Source organism: Panulirus ornatus, chromosome 46 (genome assembly GCF_036320965.1).
Source record: "Panulirus ornatus isolate Po-2019 chromosome 46, ASM3632096v1, whole genome shotgun sequence".
Taxonomy (NCBI): domain Eukaryota; kingdom Metazoa; phylum Arthropoda; class Malacostraca; order Decapoda; family Palinuridae; genus Panulirus; species Panulirus ornatus.
The window spans coordinates 41,334,848-41,356,734 of record NC_092269.1 but is presented as its reverse complement, the minus strand read 5'-3'; the positions used below and the strand labels follow the sequence as shown (position 1 = coordinate 41,356,734).

General features: G+C 40.9%; 1 protein-coding gene across 18 annotated transcripts in view; it reads left to right on the top strand.

Moving 5' to 3' along the window:
* The first annotated feature begins 17,227 nt into the window (after positions 1-17,227).
* Positions 17,228-21,887, top strand: part of gw (trinucleotide repeat containing adaptor protein gawky) — a 172,602-nt gene continuing 167,942 nt past the window's right edge. For 4 of the 18 annotated variants that reach the window (XM_071689311.1, XM_071689307.1, XM_071689306.1 and 1 more), the window contains exon 1: positions 17,640-17,766. In XM_071689311.1, coding sequence (XP_071545412.1) covers positions 17,757-17,766 — 10 coding nt within the window. In that variant the 5' untranslated portion in view covers positions 17,640-17,756. Of the gene's footprint in view, positions 17,326-17,636; positions 17,963-21,887 lie in introns of those variants that run through there. The other 14 variants (XM_071689304.1, XM_071689302.1, XM_071689297.1 and 11 more) reach the window with 9 other exon arrangements.

The window sequence follows — 21,887 nt, the reverse complement described above, 5'->3', positions numbered from 1 at the left end:
TCCAAGACTCTTGCATTTACCTCCCTAACAACCCCATCCATAAACAAATTAAACATCCATGGAGACATCACACACCCCTGCCGCAAACCTACATTCACTGAGAACCAATCACTTTCCTCTCTTCCTACACGTACACATGCCTTACATCCTCGATAAAAACTTTTCACTGCTTCTAACAACTTGCCTCCCACACCATATATTCTTAATACCTTCCACAGAGCATCTCTATCAACTCTATCATATGCCTTCTCCAGATCCATAAATGCTACATACAAATCCATTTGCTTTTCTAAGTATTTCTCACATACATTCTTCAAAGCAAACACCTGATCCACACATCCTCTACCACTTCTGAAACCACACTGCTCTTCCCCAATCTGATGCTCTGTACATGCCTTCACCCTCTCAATCAATACCCTCCCATATAATTTGCCAGGAATACTCAACAAACTTATACCTCTGTAATTTGAGCACTCACTCTTATCCCCTTTGCCTTTGTATAATGGCACTATGCACGCATTCCGCCAATCCTCAGGCACCTCACCATGAGTCATACATACATTAAATAACCTTACCAACCAGTCAACAATACAGTCACCCCCTTTTTTAATAAATTCCACTGCAATACCATCCAAACCTGCTGCCTTGCCGGCTTTCATCTTCCGCAAAGCTTTTACTACCTCTTCTCTGTTTACCAAATCATTTTCCCTAACCCTCGCACTTTGCACACCACCTCGACCAAAACACCCTATATCTGCCACTCTATCATCAAACACATTCAACAAACCTTCAAAATACTCACTCCATCTCCTTCTCACATCACCACTACTTGTTATCACCTCCCCATTTGCGCCCTTCACTGAAGTTCCCATTTGCTCCCTTGTCTTACGCACTTTATTTACCTCCTTCCAGAACATCTTTTTATTCTCCCTAGAATTTAATGATACTCTCTCACCCCAACTCTCATTTGCCCTTTTTTTCACCTCTTGCACCTTTCTCTTGACCTCCTGTCTCTTTCTTTTATACGTCTCCCACTCAATTTCATTTTTTCCCTGCAAAAATCGTCCAAATGCCTCTCTCTTCTCTTTCACTAATGCTCTTACTTCTTCATCCCAACACTCACTACCCTTTCTAATCAACCCACCTCCCACTCTTCTCATGCCACAAGCATCTTTTGCGCAATCCATCACTGATTCCCTAAATACATCCCATTCCTCCCCCACTCCCCTTACTTCCATTGTTCTCACCTTTTTCCATTCTGTACTCAGTCTCTCCTGGTACTTCCTCACACAAGTCTCCTTCCCAAGCTCACTTACTCTCACCACCCTCTTCACCCCAACATTCACTCTTCTCTTCTGGAAACCCATACAAATCTTCACCGTAGCCTCCACAAGATAATGATCAGACATCCCTCCAGTTGCACCTCTCAGCACATTAACATCCAAAAGTCTCTTTCGCGCGCCTGTCAATTAACACGTAATCCAATAACGCTCTCTGGCCATCTCTCCTACTTACATAAGTATACTTATGTATATCTCGCTTTTTAAACCAGGTATTCGCAATCATCAGTCCTTTATCCGCACATAAATCTACAAGCACTTCACCATTTCCATTTACAACACTGAACACCCCATGTATACCAATTATTCCCTCAACTGCCACATTACTCACCTTTGCATTCAAATCACCCAACACTAGAGGATGTGTGGATCAGGTGTTTGCTTTGAAGAATGTATGTGAGAAATACTTAGAAAAGCAAATGTATTTGTATGTAGCATTTATGGATCTGGAGAAGGCATATGATAGAGTTGATAGAGATGCTCTGTGGAAGGTATTAAGAATATATGGTGTGGGAGGCAAGTTGTTAGAAGCAGTGAAAAGTTTTTATCGAGGTTGTAAGGCATGTGTACGTGTAGGAAGAGAGGAAAGTGATTGGTTCTCAGTGAATGTAGGTTTGCGGCAGGGGTGTGTGATGTCTCCATGGTTGTTTAATTTGTTTATGGATGGGGTTGTTAGGGAGGTGAATGCAAGAGTTTTTGAAAGAGGGGCAAGTATGAAGTCTGTTGGGGATGAGAGAGATGGGGAAGTGAGTCAGTTGTTGTTCGCTGATGATACAGCGCTGGTGGCTGATTCATGTGAGAAACTGCAGAAGCTGGTGACTGAGTTTGGTAAAGTGTGTTAAGTTAAGAGTAAATGTGAATAAGAGCAAGGTTATTAGGTACAGTAGGGTTGAGGGTCAAGTCAATTGGGAGGTGAGTTTGAATGGAGAAAAACTGGAGGAAGTGAAGTGTTTTAGATATCTGGGAGTGGATCTGGCAGCGGATGGAAACATGGAAGCGGAAGTGGATCATAGGGTGGGGGAGGGGGCGAAAATTCTGGGAGCCTTGAAGAATGTGTGGAAGTCGAGAACATTATCTCGGAAAGCAAAAATGGGTATGTTTGAAGGAATAGTGGTTCCAACAATGTTGTATGGTTGCGAGGCGTGGACTATGGATAGAGTTGTGCGCAGGAGGATGGATGTGCTGCAAATGAGATGTTTGAGGACAATGTGTGGTGTGAGGTGGTTTGATCGAGTAAGTAACGTAAGGGTAAGAGAGATGTGTGGAAATAAAAAGAGCGTGGTTGAGAGAGCAGAAGAGGGTGTTTTGAAATGGTTTGGTCACATGGAGAGAATGAGTGAGGAAAGATTGACCAAGACGATATATGTGTCGGAGGTGGAGGGAACGAGGAGAAGAGGGAGACCAAATTGGAGGTGGAAAGATGGAGTGAAAAAGATTTTGTGTGATCGGGGCCTGAACATGCAGGAGGGTGAAAGGAGGGCAAGGAATAGAGTGAATTGGAGCGATGTGGTATACCGGGGTTGACGGGCTGTCAGTGGATTGAATCAAGGCATGTGAAGCGTCTGGGGTAAACCATGGAAAGCTGTGTAGGTATGTATATTTGCGTGTGTGGACGTATGTATATACAAGTGTATGGGGGTGGGTTGGGCCATTTCTTTCGTCTGTTTCCTTGCGCTACCTCGCAAACGCGGGAGACAGCGACATAGCAAAATATATATATATATATATATATATATATATATATATATATATATATATATATATATATTTATATATATATATATATATATATATATATATATATATATATATATATATATATATATATATATATATTTGTATATATAGCGAGGTAGCGCAAGGAAACAGACGAAAGAATGGCCTAGCCCACCCACATACACATGTGCAAACATAAACACCTACACACGCATATATACATACCTATTCATTTCAACCTATACATACATATACGTACACAGATATATACATGTATACATATGTACATATTCATACATGCTGCCTTCATCCATTCTCGTCGCCACCCCACCACACATGAAATGGCACCCCCGCGTGCATGCGAGGTAGCACTAGGAAAAGACAACAAAGGCCACTTTCGTCTCAGTCTCTAACTGTCATGTGTAATACACCGAAATCACAGCTCCCTTTGCACATCCAGGCCCCACAAAACTTTCCATGGTTTACCCCAGACGCTTCACATGCCTGGTTCAGTTCACTGACAGCACATCGACCCCGGTATACCACATCGTTCCAATTCACTCTAGCCTGGTTCAGTCCATTGATAGTACGTCGACCCCAGTATACCACATCGTTCCAATTCACTCTATGCTTTGCACGCCTCACCCTCCTGTATGCTCAGGCCCTGATCGCTCAAACCTTTTTCACTCCATCCTTCCACCTTCGAATTTGGTCTCCCGCTTCTTCTTGTTCCCTCCACCTCCGACACATGTATCCTCTTTGTCAATCTTTCCTCACTCATTCTCTCCATATGCCCAAACCATTTGAACACACCCTCTTCTGCTTTCGCAACCACACTCTTTTTATTTCCACATATCTCTCTTACCCTTACATTACTTACTCGATCAAACCACCTTGCACCACATATTCGCCTCAAACATTCCATTTCCAACATATCCACCATCCTTCTTACAATCCTGTTTATAGCCCACCATATAACATTGTTGGAACTATTATTCCTTCAAACATATCCGTTTTTACTCTCCCAGATAACGTTCTCTCCTTCCACACATTGTTCATTGCTCCCAGAACATTCGCCCCTTCCCCACCCTGTGACTCACTTCCGCCTCCATGGTTCCATTCGCTGCTAAGTCCACCCCAGATATCTGAAACACTTCTGTATTTGAATCTTTATATATTGCACGAAGTTATTAGGGTATGACGTCAGTAGTTTGCCAAACCATCCACATGAACGCGGTTGGACGTGGCGATCCGCTCGCTTGCCCAGCGTGCTGTCATCAGGCATTCATTGTATCATTATCAAGTACATCATCTCCCATTGTCCAGCGGTGGGGTCCACCTTACTTAGCCTATCTTCACACAGATCCAGGTTGACCCCGTCACGTAGCCTATCCTTGCTCTCCTCCAGACTTACATAGTCAAGCCTTGCTTTCATTCACGCAAGGCTATCCTTGCAAACCTTTATCCACCCCTCCGAACCTAGGTTCACTCTCTCACCCTAACACTTTTACTCTGTCCTTCCATCACCGTCTCTTGCTTCCTCTTCTCCTTATTTAGCCACTTTTCCCCTGCTTATTACAACAAACATACATTAACAGCTTCAACTTCTTCCTTTCACACCTTTCATCACATCCTCAACTTCATAATATTTTTCTTCATCCAGGACTCTACCAAGCCATCTCACGGTAAGCATTCCTCCCGTCAGTCAGTTATTGCAGTAGATCCTCGGTAAACTCTTGCAGCTGACCTTAAGCAGACCGAACTGTACTGTGCAGTACATATTGCATTACTTGCGTTCTTACATCATGCTTTACTTAAAAAAAAAAAAAAAAAAACTTGCTGCTTTCTTTGTAAACTCTCATATATCTTACTGTTCGTTCAGTCACTAATCAAAATATGATTATTATGCAACCCTCTACTCGTTTCTGACGACCCTTCTAAAATATCAACATATCCTTCCTTTAGTTAGTATTCACTGTGAACTTCCTCTTCCTTAACTCTGTCGTAGTCTCTTATTCTAGCGTTCCACCGCCTGTCAGTACTACACTCCAATCCTCCACTCCCATCTATCCTTTCTTCAAATGACTCTTCACTTTTAGTACATCCTACGATAGTACACGAACACCTGTTCCAACCCATCTCGACCACGAACCACCCGCTCTTTCATTTGTTATATTTCACACATGACAGGCTTTCATGACTGAAACTACTCCACATTTCCAAACATACTATTATTCACTATATAAGACGAAATGAATTACGGCTGCCAAATATATTCGTCGGCCACTGGTCACATCTTGAGAGTGGCTAACGTTCTCCATGATCTTAGTATTAGAATATATACTTTTTGGCGAGCTCACATTGAATTTAAGGTGCGAAGAACAGCTTCAAGGAACTCTATAAACTTGAACGTATACCATCCAACCCTACGTGTATGTTTTTGCGGCTGAAAGGACAGATATTTCATCAGAATCCAAAGATTTATGGTCCTTTTTATGTAAGAATAGAAATATAATGCCATAAACTTTGCCATCATTGGATGATAATGAATAGGAACATTCATGTGTAACAGCGTAAAGTGGATATCTTCAGCATGATAGTCTTCATACCAACAGAATCCGGTTTTACCAAAAGCTCAAAATCTGATGAAGTGTAGGTTTTGCTCTTGTTAGGAAAGAAAGATTTGTCAGAACCTTCCATACCTCAGACGGAACTCTAAATTATTCACGCTGCAATAAGTATCAGTGTTCCACTGTATCCCACTCCAACACGATTGAAAGAATCCACTCGAAGCACAGAAGTAGAATTCTGTTGGTATCTTGGACATTGTATCAACCAACAATAATTAAGCAGATATAAGGCCACAAACAGCTATATTTAGCAATCTGTGATCTGTATATATGGGCAGAATAAAGAATTGTGTTAGAAATAAATGGCAAAATACCCTCATTTCGAAACCTTTGTCGACTGAGGGTTAGCTATATATTGAATCATGGTTACCTGGAGAGGAGATCTGCTCCTAGGTGTGGATCCTGCAATATTACCATAAAACTTGTACCAACTGAATGCTAAGGATATAGGGTTGTCGGAGTCAGATTTGAATTGTATAATGACGATGGAAAACAAAATTATTGGAGAAAGCTTACACCAAACAGTAGCTGTATTGACAATTTTTTAAAGAAATCCAAAATATAGAATTACATATAAGTAGTTTCAACTATTTAGATTAATAATTGATGTTAGGAAACCCTGTGTAACAATCAGTTCAAACATTTTGAAAACTGTTCAGTTTTCAAATAAGATCAAATTTTTTGGAGAGATTAATCCGCTCTACATGCTTCATATTTTCATTTTCTTAGATCAAGAAAAATTATCAGTTTCACCATGGGAATTATCCAATCACCATGATAATTGCAGTCGTAGTTATAATTATCCAATCACCACGGTAATTGCAATCTTAATTATCTACTTACTATGATTGTAACCTAGATATTTAGGTTGTAATGACAGCTCATGTCTTGTGGTGAGCAAATTTGCAGAAAAGTTACATTTTTCAGTTTTATGAATGTGAATTCATAAGGATCTTTGATATCAACTAATCTCGTATGTAAATCATGACTGCCGCACTTGCATTTCGTCTGCTCATTCCCAGATCCTCATTATTGTACGATACATTGCCCTCACTCTATTACAATTAAGTCATGATAGATTTAATCTCCATCACAAAGCTATAGAATATATGATTCCCGCTAAAAGCTATGCAAGCCGAGGACAAGAAAACAAGTGACAATTGTGAAGGTCATGTGAGAGTGAAGCAACCATACCATGGCTAGCATACGTTATCCTCCTCATCTGGTATCACCGTAGTGCGGGCATCTCACCGTATTGTGGCTGGGATACCTTTTCTCTGTAGAAGAAACTTTTGATTAGTAGATATTTCAAGAGCTAGTGCTCCTGTCCGCCACTAGAAGGGCGAAAGTATATCACACACATACACACACACATGCACTACATACAAATATGCGCTAAAGTACACAGATACATATCAATACACAGAAATATGTACTCACAAAAACGTGAGCATGCACTAAAAATGCTTCTCCAATTTGGCCACCACACAAAGAATAACAAAGAGCTGAAAAACAAAGTTCAAAAGAGAGCAACAGATATGGTACCAAATATAGTTGCAAACAAACCTGATGAATGAGTAGCCGGAATAGCTGAAAAAAACACGTAAAGATGTGTGGGGTGTGGCTGTTGATAGAGACCTCTGGATTTGGTGTATTGTACTTGACGGCTAGAGGTGCGTGTCAACAATAGGACGTTTTTCGTCTGTTCCGTGAGCTATGTATATATATTGTTACGATCCTGAGGGACGCCAGTCTTATTTTGTTTACGCACACTGGATAACGCTATCTTAAAGTCAAGGAATGAAATTAAACATCAGTATTAAAACTACTTGTATAACAAGAAATGAAGAGTACAAGATAACAAGAGCACATTAATCGGGAACAAATATTTAAGACATACATTCCACATTCCAGGTAGGATTTCAAGCCAGGAGATCTCTTTCCTTTACAGCAATTTGAGTGTAGAAACATGATACAAGATACTCTTAATCGGCGGGCAATTCTGTGAAAAGTTACAAGACATAATGGTCGCAGTGGGCCACAGTGGCTACGGGGTTTGAGACAAGGAAAACCTACATTACCTGCCGGGCGCGTGATGACTGAAGAAATCACGGCCAAGCAGTCTTCAGGGACTTATATTGGAGTGGAAGCCAGCCGGGAGCGGCCAGCCTCATTCGACTAGAATCGGGGGGAATGACCACAAAAGATTATTCTTGATTGGTCAAAAGACTGATTGTCAGGCCCTCATTCCGACTGTGGTTGGCTGAAGGCCTAAGGTCCGGTCCTCATACCGCTTAAGGCCCAGCCCTGCATCTCTGACGACGCAAGAAGGATGAAGGGGCGACCTTTCCCTGGCATGACCTCGTGGCTGACCCCGGGTCACTTGACAACGCAACCTGAGGAATGGTTAGCGGGCCGATGCGTGGGGGTGTGAAATCCCAGGCGGCGTGACTCCCAGGTCACTACGTGGCTTACCTGTAACATACAAATTTCCACAACATAGACACAACGAACACGCAAGTTCGTAACAATATATATTTATTATTATTATACTTTGTCGCTGTCTCCCGCGCTTGCGAGGTAGCGCAAGGAAACAGACGAAAGAAATGGCCCAAACCCCCCCATACACATGTATATACATACGTCCACACACGCAAATATACATACCTACACAGCTTTCCATGGTTTACCCCAGACGCTTCACATGCCTTGATTCAATCCACTGACAGCACGTCAACCCCGGTATACCACATCGCTCCAATTCACTCTATTCCTTGCCCTCCTTTCACCCTCCTGCATGTTCAGGCCCCGATCACACAAAATCTTTTTCACTCCATCTTTCCACCTCCAATTTGGTCTCCCTCTTCTCCTCGTTCCCTCCACCTCCGACACATATATCCTCTTGGTCAATCTTTCCTCACTCATTCTCTCCATGTGCCCAAACCACTTCAAAACACCCTCTTCTGCTCTCTCAACCACGTTCTTTTTATTTCCACACATCTATCTTACCCTAACGTTACTCACTCGATCAAACCACCTCACACCACACATTGTCCTCAAACATCTCATTTCCAGCACATCTATCTTTCTGCGCACAACTCTATCCATAGCCCACGCCTCGCAACCATACAACATTTTTGGAACCACTATTCCTTCAAACATACCCATTTTTGCTTTCCGAGATAATGTTCTCGACTTCCACACATTCTTCAAGGCCCCCAGAATTTTCGCCCCCTCCCCCACCCTATGATCCACTTCCGCTTCCATGGTTCCATCCGCTGCCAGATCCACTCCCAGATATCTAAAACACTTCACTTCCTCCAGTTTTTCTCCATTCAAACTCACCTCCCAATTGACTTGACCCTCAACCCTACTGTACCTAATAACCTTGCTCTTATTCACATTTACTCTTAACTTTCTTCTTCCACACACTTTACCAAACTCAGTCACCAGCTTCTGCAGTTTCTCACATGAATCAGCCACCAGCGCTGTATCATCAGCGAACAACAACTGACTCACTTCCCAAGCTCTCTCATCCCCAACAGACTTCATACTTGCCCCTCTTTCCAAAACTCTTGCATTTACCTCCCTAACAACCCCATCCATAAACAAATTAAACAACCATGGAGACATCACACACCCCTGCCGCAAACCTACATTCACTGAGAACCAATCACTTTCCTCTCTTCCTACACGTACACATGCCTTACATCCTCGATAAAAACTCTTCACTGCTTCTAACAACTTTCCTCCCACACCATATATTCTTAATACCTTCCACAGAGCATCTCGATCTATCTATCTATCTATCTATCTATCTATATATATATATATATATATATATATATATATATATATATATATATATATATACATTATTTTGCAATTTTTTTTCATGTCATACTTTTTTGCTTTCCGAGATAATGTTCTCGACTTCCACACATTCTTCAAGGCTCCCAGAATTTTCGCCCCCTCCCCCATAGGGTGGGGGAGGGGGCGAAAATTCTGGGAGCCTTGAAGAATGTGTGGAAGTCGAGAACATTATCTCGGAAAGCAAAAATGGGTATGTTTGAAGGAATAGTGGTTCCAACAATGTTGTATGGTTGCGAGGCGTGGGCTATGGATAGAGTTGTGCGCAGGAGGATGGATGTGCTGGAAATGAGATGTTTGAGGATAATGTGTGGTGTGAGGTGGTTTGATCGAGTAAGTAACGTAAGGGTAAGAGAGATGTGTGGAAATAAAAAGAGTGTGGTTGAGAGAGCAGAAGAGGGTGTTTTGAAATGTTTTGGGCACATGGAGAGAATGAGTGAGGAAAGATTGACCAAGAGGATATATGTGTCGGAGGTGGAGGGAACGAGGAGAAGAGGGAGACCAAATTGGAGGTGGAAAGATGGAGTGAAAAAGATTTTGTGTGATCGGGGCCTGAACATGCAGGAGGGTGAAAGGAGGGCAAGGAATAGAGTGAATTGGAGCGATGTGGTATACCGGGGTTGACGTGCTGTCAGTGGATTGAATCAAGGCATGTGAAGCGTCTGGGGTAAACCATGGAAAGCTGTTTAGGTATGTATATTTGCGTGTGTGGACGTATGTATATACATGTGTATGGGGGTGGGTTGGGCCATTTCTTTCGTCTGTTTCCATGCGCTACCTCGCAAACGCGGGAGACAGCGACAAAAAAAAAACAAAAAAAAACTTTGTCACTGTCTCCCGCGTTAGCGAGGTAGCGCAAGGAAACAGACGAAAGAATGGCCCAACCCACCCTCATACACATGTATATACATACACGTCCACACACGCACATATGCATAACTATACATTTCAACGTACACACACACACACACATATATGTATACGTATATATATATTCGTATTCATATAACTCCGCGTTGTACAGTCAGGTTCGGTAAAACGCTCTCAGCTGGCTATGTGTTCTGTTCGGAAACAACCGATAGACCCCGTTGCTCACCATAGTGAGACGAAGGGTATTCGAGTACTTAGTATTTCGAATAGTTATTTCCTATTAGACAGTCCCTTAGCCTAGCGGTTAGCATGCCTGCCTCTTGCACAAGGGGTCCCAGGTTCGATCCTGGCTGATGGAGCTTTGTATGTTCTATGAAGGTGCGCGTTCATATACACTTTATTCGTATATATATATATATATATCTTTCTTTTCTTTTAAACTATTCGCCATTTCCCGCATTAGCGAGGTAGCGTTAAGAACAGAGGACTGGGCCTTTTTTGGAATATCCTCACCTGGCCCCCTCTGTTCCTTCTTTTGGAAAATTAAAAAAAAAAAAAAAACGAGAGGGGAGGATTTCCAGCCCCCCGCTCCCTCCCCTTTTAGTCGCCTTCTACGACACGCAGGGAATACGTGGGAAGTATTCTTAATTCCCTATCCCCAGGGATAATATATATATATATATATTTTTTTTTTTATACTTTGTCGCTGTCTCCCGCGTTTGCGAGGTAGCGCAAGGAAACAGACGAAAGAAATGGCCCAACCCCCCCCATACACATGTATATACATACGTCCACACACGCAAATATACATACCTACACAGCTTTCCATGGTTTACCCCAGACGCTTCACATGCCTTGATTCAATCCACTGACAGCACGTCGACTCCGGTATACCACATCGATCCAATTCACTCTATTCCTTGCCCTCCTTTCACCCTCCTGCATGTTCAGGCCCCGATCACTCAAAATCTTTTTCACTCCATCTTTGCACCTCCAGTTTGGTCTCCCACTTCTCCTCGTTCCCTCCACCTCCGACACATATATCCTCTTGGTCAATCTTTCCTCACTCATTCTCTCCATGTGTCCAAACCATTTCAAAACACCCTCTTCTGCTCTCTCAACCACGCTCTTCTCTTACATTACTTACTCGATCAAACCACCTCACACCACACATTGTCCTCAAACATCTCATTTCCAGCACATCCATCCTCCTGCGCACAACTCTATCCACAGCCCACGCCTCGCAACCATACAACATTGTTGGAACCACTATTCCTTCAAACATACCCATTTTTGCCTTCCGAGATAATGTTCTCGACTTCCACACATTCTTCAAGGCTACCAGGATTTTCGCCCTCTCCCCCACCCTATGATCCACTTCCGCTTCCATGGTTCCATCCGCTGTCAGATCCACTCCCAGGTATCTAAAACACTTTACTTCCTCCAGTTTTTCTCCATTCAAACTTACCTCCCAATTGACTTGACCCTCAACCCTACTGTACCTAATGAGGCCTTTGTTGTCTTTTCCTAGCGCTACCCCGCAAACACGAGGGGGGAGGGGGATGTTATTCCATGTGTGGCTAGGTGGCGATGGGAATGAATAAAGGCAGACAGTGTGAATTGTGTGCATGGGTATATATTTATGTGTCTGTGTGTGTATATATATGTGTACATTGAGATGTATAGGTATGTATATTTGCGTGTGTGGACGTGTGTGTATATACATGTGTATGGGGGTGGGTTGGGCCATTTCTTTCGTCTGTTTCCTTGCGCTACCTCGCAAACGCGGGAGACAGCGACAAAGCAAAATAATAATAATAATAATAATAATAATAATTATGATAATGATAATAATAATGATAATAATAATAATAATATAATTCTTATTATTATTATTATTATTATTATTATTATTATTATTATTTATCCCTGGGGATAGGGGAGAAAGAATACTTCCCATGTATTCCTTGCTTGTCGTAGAAGGCGACTAAAAGGGGAGGGAGCGGGTGGCTGGAAATCCTCCCCTCTCATTTTTTCCAATTTTCCAAAAGAAGGAACAGAGAAGGGGGCCAGGTGAGGATATTCCCTTAACGGTCCAGTCCTCTGCTCTTAACGCTACCTCGCTAACACGGGAAATGGCGAATAGTTTGAAAGAAAGAAAGAATATATATATATATATACACACACGAACAAAGTGCATAGGAACGCGCACCTTCATAGAGCACACGAACCTCCAATACACACACACACACACATATATATATATATATATATATATATATATATATATATCATACAAACCTCCAACAGCCAGGATCGAACCCGGGACCCTTGTATAAGAGGCAGGAATGCTAACCGCTAGGCTATGGGCCTGGCTAATAGGAAATAACTATTAGAATACTATGCACTCGAATACCCTTCGTCTCACGTTGGTGTGCAACGGGGTCTACACCGGTCATTTCCCAACAGGCGCACATAGCCAGCAGATAGCATTTTACCGAACCTAACTGTACAACGCGGAGGTATATGAATACGGACATTCTCCATTCAAACTTACGTCCCAGTTAACCTGTCCCTCAACCATACTAAACCTGATAACCTTGCTCTTATTCACATTCACTCTCAACTTTCTCCTTTCACACACTTTTCCAAACTCAGTCACCAACTTATGCAGTTTCTCCCTCGAATCAGCCACCAGTGCTGTATCATCAGCGAACAACAACTTACTCACTTCCCAAGCCCTCTCATTCCCAACAGACTGCATGTTTGCCCCTCTTTCCAAAACTTGCATTTACCTCCCTAACCACCCCATCCGTAAATTAAACAACCACAGGGACATCACACACCCCTGCTGCAGACCAACCTTCACTGGGAACCAGTCACTCTCCTCTCTACCTACTTGTACACATGCCTTGGTATAAACTTTTCACTGCTTCTAGCACCTTACCTCCCACACCATATACTCTTAACACCTTCCACAAAGTATCTCTCTCATCCCTATCATATGCCTTCTTCAGATCCATAAATGCTACATGCAAATCCATCTGTTTTTTCTACGTATTTTTCACACATTCTTCAAAGCAAACACCTGATCCACACATCCTCTACCAATTCTGAAACACGCTGCTCTTCCCTAATCTGATGTTCTGTACATGCCTTCACCCTCTCAATCAATACTCTCCCATATATTTTCCCAGGAATACTCAACAAACTTATGCCTCTGTAGTTTGAACACTCATCTTTATCCTCTTTGCCATTGTACAATGGCACTATGCTCGCATTTCGCCAATCCTCAGGCACTTCACCATGTTCCATACATACATTGAATAACCTTACCAACCAATCAACAACACAGTCACCCCCTTTCTTAATAAATTCAACTGCAATACCATCCAAACCCGCCGCCTTGCCGGATCTCATCTTCCGCAAAGCTTTCACTACCTCCTCTCTTAAACAAACTATTCTCCCTGCCTCTCTCGCTTCGCACACCACCCCGACCAAAACACCCTACATCTGCCACTCTGTCGTCAAACACATTCAACAACATTCCTTTGATATGCTTCCTTTGTTCCCTTTCACTAAGATATTCTTTCTCCACTAAAGAAGTCTTTGCCTTATCCTTGACTGGTGATCCAGTTTTTTGATCAACCTCCCATGTTGTTTACTGTCAGATGCTTTGTAGCAGTCCAGATATAAACGATCCACTCAGCCTTCCCTTTTGATTAAGACAAAGTTCACTTTCGTAGAAATCTACAGACGTACTGTCTTTTTTTAGGTAATTTCTCGTCTGAAGAAAGTCATCCACTTGCTGTCTGATTATATCTCTCCCCCAGTACCTTTCAGACGCTTTGTCAGGGAGATTGGTCTGTGGGTAAGTGCCGCTTTCGGTCTCCTTTCTTGTAGACGGAAATGACTTTTGCCCATTTCCACTCCTGTGCACTTTGCCTTTCTCCAGCGACATCTTAAGAAGTTTGTCTCGTGTATCTGTACACATTATAAGAACATATGGTGAAAATTCATGAGGACCATGAACCTTGTGTGGGTCCAGACAGTGCACATTATAAGAACACATGGTGAAATTTCATGAGGACCGATGAACCTTTTATGGGTCCAGACATTAACACTCCGTAAATTTGTTTTATGATTATCTTATTGCTTAACAAACCTTCTCCTGAGGTTTTGTTTCTCCTCTGCTCTTTTAACATCCTCATTTACCGCATAGTAAACCCTGAGCTTTACAAAAACACTTTTTCAAGTTGGTGTATCAAATTTGATATTGTCAGTGTTCATGCTAGCACATGTGAAGATAAGGTCTAGCAATAATTCTTATGTATTCACTAACATGTTATTTGGAAATAAACCTGTTTACAATGAAAACTTTGTAACCAGGAGGATGAAACTTCCCCGGTCTATTCCTTTATAATAGAAATCCTCCATTATCATTACCATATCTGGGACGTGCGTTTACTACTGTTTCATGTACTGTCCTGATTTTCCCCTCTACTATCTTTTTATATTTGCTCTTGATCAGTACAATTCGTAAGAGTATTTTATAATGATACTACCATGCACTTCTTTCCCACAGTTACTTTGCCCATAATGTATTGTCTCAATGGACTTTCCTCCACTATTTCCTGAAAATTATTTTCTTTTTTCTTAAAGATAGCCAGTCCTCCTCCTCCTTTGCCTTCTCTTTCCCTCCATACTATTATGTACACTTACTTCTGGGGAGAACAGGGAACATCCAACATCCTATTTCCTTAGTAAGCTTTTGTTTCCACAATTCCGGAGATTTCGTGCTCCCTCAGTACGATCAGCTGAATTCTTACCCTTCACCGTCAACTTTTGTATATATTGCTTTCGTCCAAAATTAAAGAGTATGAATACAAGGTTAGCAGATGATGATATAGTTGTGTAAAGTTCTCTTCTCGTGATACACACACAATAATTAAAGGAGTATGCTTGCACTCGCACAAAACAAAGTACCTACGAGTATCTGACGGAATGTCAAAAGCATTCACTACAGTCATTGTAAAGATTAGTCATGTAAGTTATGAGTGCTATAAAATGTAGGGAAGGGAAAAGTGCAGACGAATGATCTACTTATCATGAAGTCTCAAATATCGACTGCAAACAAGGCACACGTAAACGTTGAACAATAAGTATCAAAGGTAGAGTTCGGGTTCGCTTCACTGAAAAACAGCAGTGGGTGAACGAATACACCTACATTTAGCTCGGTGGCTATGTCACCATGTCATAATTCTGTATTTCTTTTTTCCATTTTAGGCAAGTCTATCATTTAGTAAGTGCTTCAATCAAGATCTTTCACAACGCAAAAAATCTTGCTCAGTTACCTTAGGAATGCAGATCAGCTCTTATATAACTCTGGAAGTAAAGATCAACCCTCCATCGCAGCCATAATAAATGTTAAACACTTTACCGTCGCATGCTCTTGCTAATGACTGCAATGTCTACAATTTCCTTCACTAGACAGTTCCAGTACTGAAAACCTCGAAACGATATATGGCCATTTACGTAATCATAGTGACAAACCTACTGTGTTTGTTAGATATTTCCACATTCATCAGTTAAGCTTCATGTATGAAACACTCTTCTGGTTGATTTCTTACTTAACATGAACGCATACTTGTTCATTAAGTGACAGTAAAAATGTGAACATTATCCTATTTAGCTCCTCACCATGGCCCCCTTGTGTTCAGACTGCCGTCTTCGGAAACTAAATTTATTTGAAACGTTTTATGATAATACACAGAATATTCATACCATCAGGTCCATTATAAACATTTTCCTTTCCTAGTAAATACTTAGGTTTGGCACAACTTTTACAGAATTCAGCTCGAAATATCTAGCTGTTCTATTTTTACACTTGTCGAGATGTTACGCAAAGTTTGTTCAATATTTAACAGTGTTGACTTTGGTTTCATAAAAAGACAATAGAGAGTTAGAAAATAACTGTGGTTGATGTCGGTAGGGGCGGCGTTGCACCTGTGTTGTGCCGTGCGGCTGATGTGAGCATCCGCCATCTCCGCCACCGCCGTGCAACGCTCGTGCACAGAGCGCCCACCACTACCACCTTGCCTACCAACCCCACTCGCTCATTCCCTGCCTTCTACCTCACCATTCAGCCCACCCTACCATGTCACTCCAGGCAAAAGTTACACCACAAATAATATTTAACAACCAATTTATGAAATTGGAAGTGATGTATATTCAGTTCGATCATACAGAGAGAGAGAGAGAGAGAGAGAGAGAGAGAGAGAGAGAGAATGCTTGATTAGAGGCACCACCCAGAATCAGTGATTAATTGCCAAATGCAACCGTCATACACCAAGATCATTTAAGCTCATGCTTTCCTTGTACATTCGTCGCCAATCGCACCTCCTCTGCCTTAAACGTCGTATGACAGGCTGCTGCTTCCGTTATGGTCTTCATACTGAGTGCAGCTCGTTTTACCTCCAGAAATCTGTTAACACGCTTTTTCTTAAACACTTATAATACTGCGCTGCCTTTAAACTAAACCATAAGAGTTAACCTTTCATCGTTGTATTTTCAGCCATTGCAATTCACGTCCTACGTCAATAGATCTGCAACATAATCGCTAAGAATGCTGTTAGTGCAGTGAACGATGTGGTCAAGTGGAGACTAATCACGAGAAATAGGTATAGTAGGAGTGTATGAAAATACAGATTAGGAATGTGTCTACCGGGTGGGGAACAGTTGCCAGTTTCTTGAGGCAGTTCGCAGCACAGCTACGTAGCAAGTCGCCGAGTGTGTTAGTGTGTGTGTGTGTTTGTGTATTCGGACGCCACGAGCCCGACAGGCGAGCCAAACTTGGCCCGTGTGACCACTCGCACCAACTTCACATTCTTATATTCCAGGTTCACTTGACCTGTCACCTTCACCCATTAACACATATGATTAAGTGCTGCACGTTATACCAAAAATCAGAAACCGGAATCAGTTTTAGACATAAGTTGTTAGAACTAGATACTTTAAAATGACGATTTCTGGCAAGTCGGCAATTCAACGCCACTCCTTTTTACTGCAACTTATATTTGCGGTTTGAAGTATGGTTTAATTTGGCGTTCAATTAGATTGTACTAGAACTAGTCCTTTGCAATATTGTTTACATTCGAACGACGCCAAAATTCCTTCAAACTGAATCATTTTATGCAGAAGGAGTGAAGTAAAGTGCCGGGGGATTGTGATCACGATCATTATTGGGCTCCCGGGTCGAGGCTAGCGGCCCCTCAGTGTTACCCGCGGAATGGCTGCCGAGTACCACGTCGCCCAGCCATAGACTATTTTAATGGCGAAAAGTAAGCACAACGGGCTTTATATCTCCTTGTAACACCAGGAGTAAATCACTAGTGAACCGTTCATGTAGTCAGTGTGTTAAAAAGTGGCTGAACAAAGCAGGAGTGCCGCAAAATGTGTTGTTAAGCAGCGAGTGCTTTGGGGACGGTCGAGGCGAACTCGACATTCGACAGCAGACAGTCGGGAGCCATCATCAACGTAGGCCGATGACTTCTATCTCCTCTTCCTGTAAACTCTCTATTTTATAATAGGCACACGTGTATATTATATTCCTTTTAGACTGTAGTAAACCTATATATTGTATATACTAGTTATACTCTTGAGAAACGTCGACTACTATAGTGATCTGCTATAGTCTTGTTTATGCTGTTACTTAACCAGGCAGAGTTGGCTTTAGCTTGTGCGGGGCGTCACAAACCCATCTGAATCACTTCCATTATACATTGACTCCATAACAATTGATATTAAGTTTTAAACGTGAATCGTATTTACCTAACGCCTGGTAGGATGTCTTGCCTCGTGGAATGACTCTGCTGTTAATGTAATTGCCTTTTGTAGGTATCGTCAGTCGTTGTCATGTATAGTCATTTCAAGTATAGCACTAAGAAATTCATGATCTAGCACAATATTTTGACCTTTGATCAGAAGTGCACTACTTGACCAAGTTAGGTCATCACGCGATCATATCCATGGTAATGGTTGGACCGTGGTCCTGATGAGATTAACTACCATGCGAAAGTTCGTTTTCATGCCCCTTTCTGTATTATCTAAAGCATTGTACAAATTGTTTGTGGTGTAAGACAATGGTTATGTTTTCCCCTGGTTGATCATTTGGATGCCATTTCTGGTAGTGTTTACTCGGGTGTGTTGGAGGGAAAGGCTAGACTTAATGGCTCTCCATATTATACCTCTCTTCTAGAATAATGCTCAAAGCATTTAATTTGTATTCAGTTGTACAATTGTGTTTCAAGGTAACTTATTTTTAGTGTTCCCATATAAATTTACTACAAGCAGTTGATATTCTGTAATTTTACTCATTACATGAAATTACGAACCATTCATTGGAAGAAAATCTTGATTCAGTTTTACAGAATTCTTATATATTTAAGTGGTCTGACTTGCCGCTGAATCTACGTTAGTTTTGTTAGCTGGGTTTTAATATGATAGGTTCGTTTGCATTGTTTTTAAGTATGTTTTAACCCACTCCTTAAGAAATGCAATCCATATTTAAGATTGCCTGTCAGACTTTGTATTGAAATGATTTGATATCATTTCATTAAGTAAAGCAAAAACTTTTTCATTTGCTCTATTAAAGGTTTTAGCTCAACAGATATGCAACAAAGGATAGTATGAATATTCATTGATGTAGTAAGCGACTCCAAGCGGCGGAACCTCATACTGTGCTAAGTTAGTTATTGTGATGCACTTAATCAGTTGACACATACCCTTGATGGATCTTTTAGCCTTACATGCACAGTTATTATCATGATGAAATAGGAGATAATTGATTTTAAATTATCTGGTGACACTTGTTTTATTAAAGCACCAGTAATGGGACATTACAGAAAATGGATCTAGGTGAAAGGTAAGTCTTTGTAGTTGAAAGAACACAAGGAAATAAAATAGAATGGACTATTGGGTCCTGACTAGGCTGTTTGTGATATTGAAAAAGATAAGTAACCTACGAGTAGTGTGGTAAATGAAGTAATACATAGATGTTTGAGTAGATCGTGTGAGCATTTCACAACAAGGTGCAAGTAATGTCAGCGTTGGATTTGAAATGTAATATTCATCATTCCGTATGTTAACATTTTGTATTGAGGAGAGCTACCTTGCCTCGTTTTAGGTAAAACGTCTACGCACGAGTTTTTTTCTAATGAGTTGAGCCAGGTGAATATGTCCTTCAGTTCCTTTTGAGATCCAGATTATCATGTCCTTTGACAATTTTCAATATTTCTCTTTGATCACCTTTTAACCTTATTTTCGGGCTAACTAGATCGTAGGTGTTAAGTTAGCCCCCATAGAAACACGTTTCTTAGTCTTGGATCATTGTTTTGCTAACTTGTCTGTTGGTGGATACGCTTTTACTTGAAGTATGATGTGTTCCGGTTTGATGGAATTATTGTTGCCACTGTTAAGAGCGATTTAAGTGTGCGAGATTTTCCTGTTTACTCTTAATAACTGACTTTTCGACATTAAGCATGTTAGTGGTAGGGTTATGAAAAAAAAAAATTCGGCATTATATAATAATGCAAGTTGCGTATAGATTAAAAGAACAAAACTCCTATTTTGATAGTCAAAATTCCCTTATAATAACTTGTACTCTCTTCACTTGGCTGCAGTTTGGTTCATTTTGCCTTGAAGGTAAACAGTGCGGTCAGAAGTCTTTATGTATGAATCCAACTCGCATGAGGGACAAATCTCAATGTTTATATTTATTTTTATGCATTATCTTCATAGTCAGCTGAACTCACCCAACACATTTGCCAAATTGTTTTATTCGTATTCAAACGTTACAATGCATGATGACATTCTTTTGAAAACATCTATAATTAAGGAAATTAGAAAATTTAAATATTAGAATCAGGTTGTCTTGTAGGCCTAATAATTACAGCCTCATTTGGTACGTGTATTGAAATGGAAAACGGCAGTGAAGATCATAATTGCCGGGTGAAAATAATGGTCATTTTTAAGATGGTCACTTTTCTATTTAGGAAATGACTTCGGCACACCATATGCATCTCATGTTTGTGTTTTAGTCCTTAGACTTTTATGAAAATGGTACTAAAGGATTCGTTACACAGACTTTTATGAAATTGGTACTAAAGGAATCGTTACACACAGCTGTTGAAATGGAGTGCTTTTACCACTTGGTTTAACCCCTCCCCACTTTACAAGGTCGTAGCTTGTATTAGGTGTTCATCTAAACTCTGTATCAGCTCTTACTAGAAGGAATCTAGTAGCTCAACTTTAGTCAGAACTCTGTATCAGCTCTTATTAGAAGGAATCTAGTAGCTCAACTTTAGTCAGAACTCTGTATCAGCTCTTATTAGAAGGAATCTAGTAGCTCAACTTTAGTCAGAATGAATCGGCTAGAACATATGCGTTTATTAACTTATATCATTGTAGCTAGCCCCTTTACTTTTTTTCCCAAGAAGAGTGATAAGACCAGATTATGATATTCTATATGGGGATGCACTCGTGAATTGGAAAGATTAAGGATGATTTTCGTAGCATCGATAGCCCAGCCAATGAAACAATTTTTTATGCTTCCTTTTATTGCTTCTGTGCACTGCGTATTTTGCGTTGTTCACCGTTTATAGTTAACCAATCTTTTTCTTCATTTAACAATTGTAGCTCTACAGAATTCACATTGTAACGACTTTTTAATTTAACTTTAGACATGGAAAACTTTTGTCGTTATTATTACAGAAGTGATGCTATACAGTATGTAATAGGTATTAAGAAAGTTGATGTATTATGGAATTTTGTTATGCTGTGATATCCATTTCCATTGTTGATAATGGGTTAAGGACCATGCCCTTACCCCCACAAAAAATATTTATGGTAAGTCATGGAAAATGTAATAGATAACACTCAAAACATGATCTAAATAATGAAAATTATATGCATCTCAGAAAAGAAAATATACAGGTATCACCTATTGTCTTGTACTCATTTCTTGGGTGTCAGAGTTTAGGCTTAGGTACCAGTTCATGCATTAGGTAAGAACTTCTAGAAATGTTGAAAAAATTCAGGTATATAGATGTTTACTTTATCATTCACTGAAAAAATTTGTTTTAACAAATACAATTGCTGTGCCATGCCCAAATGAATTGCCAGCATTCTACTGGACCATTCATTTTTTTTTTTTTTTTTTTTTTTATTCATGTTCGCCTTATCCCGCGTTAGCGAGGTAGCGTTAAGAACAGAGGAGTGAGCCTTAGAGGGTATATCCTCACTTGGCCCACCTCTCCGTTCCTTCTTTTGGAAAATTATAACCGGGAGGGGGGGATTTCCAGCCCCCCTGCTCCCTCCCTCCCTCTCTACTGGACCATTCATACTTTCATTATATTTTTTGTAAGCAACTTGACTTTGGTGTACGAATTAGTTGTGAACATGC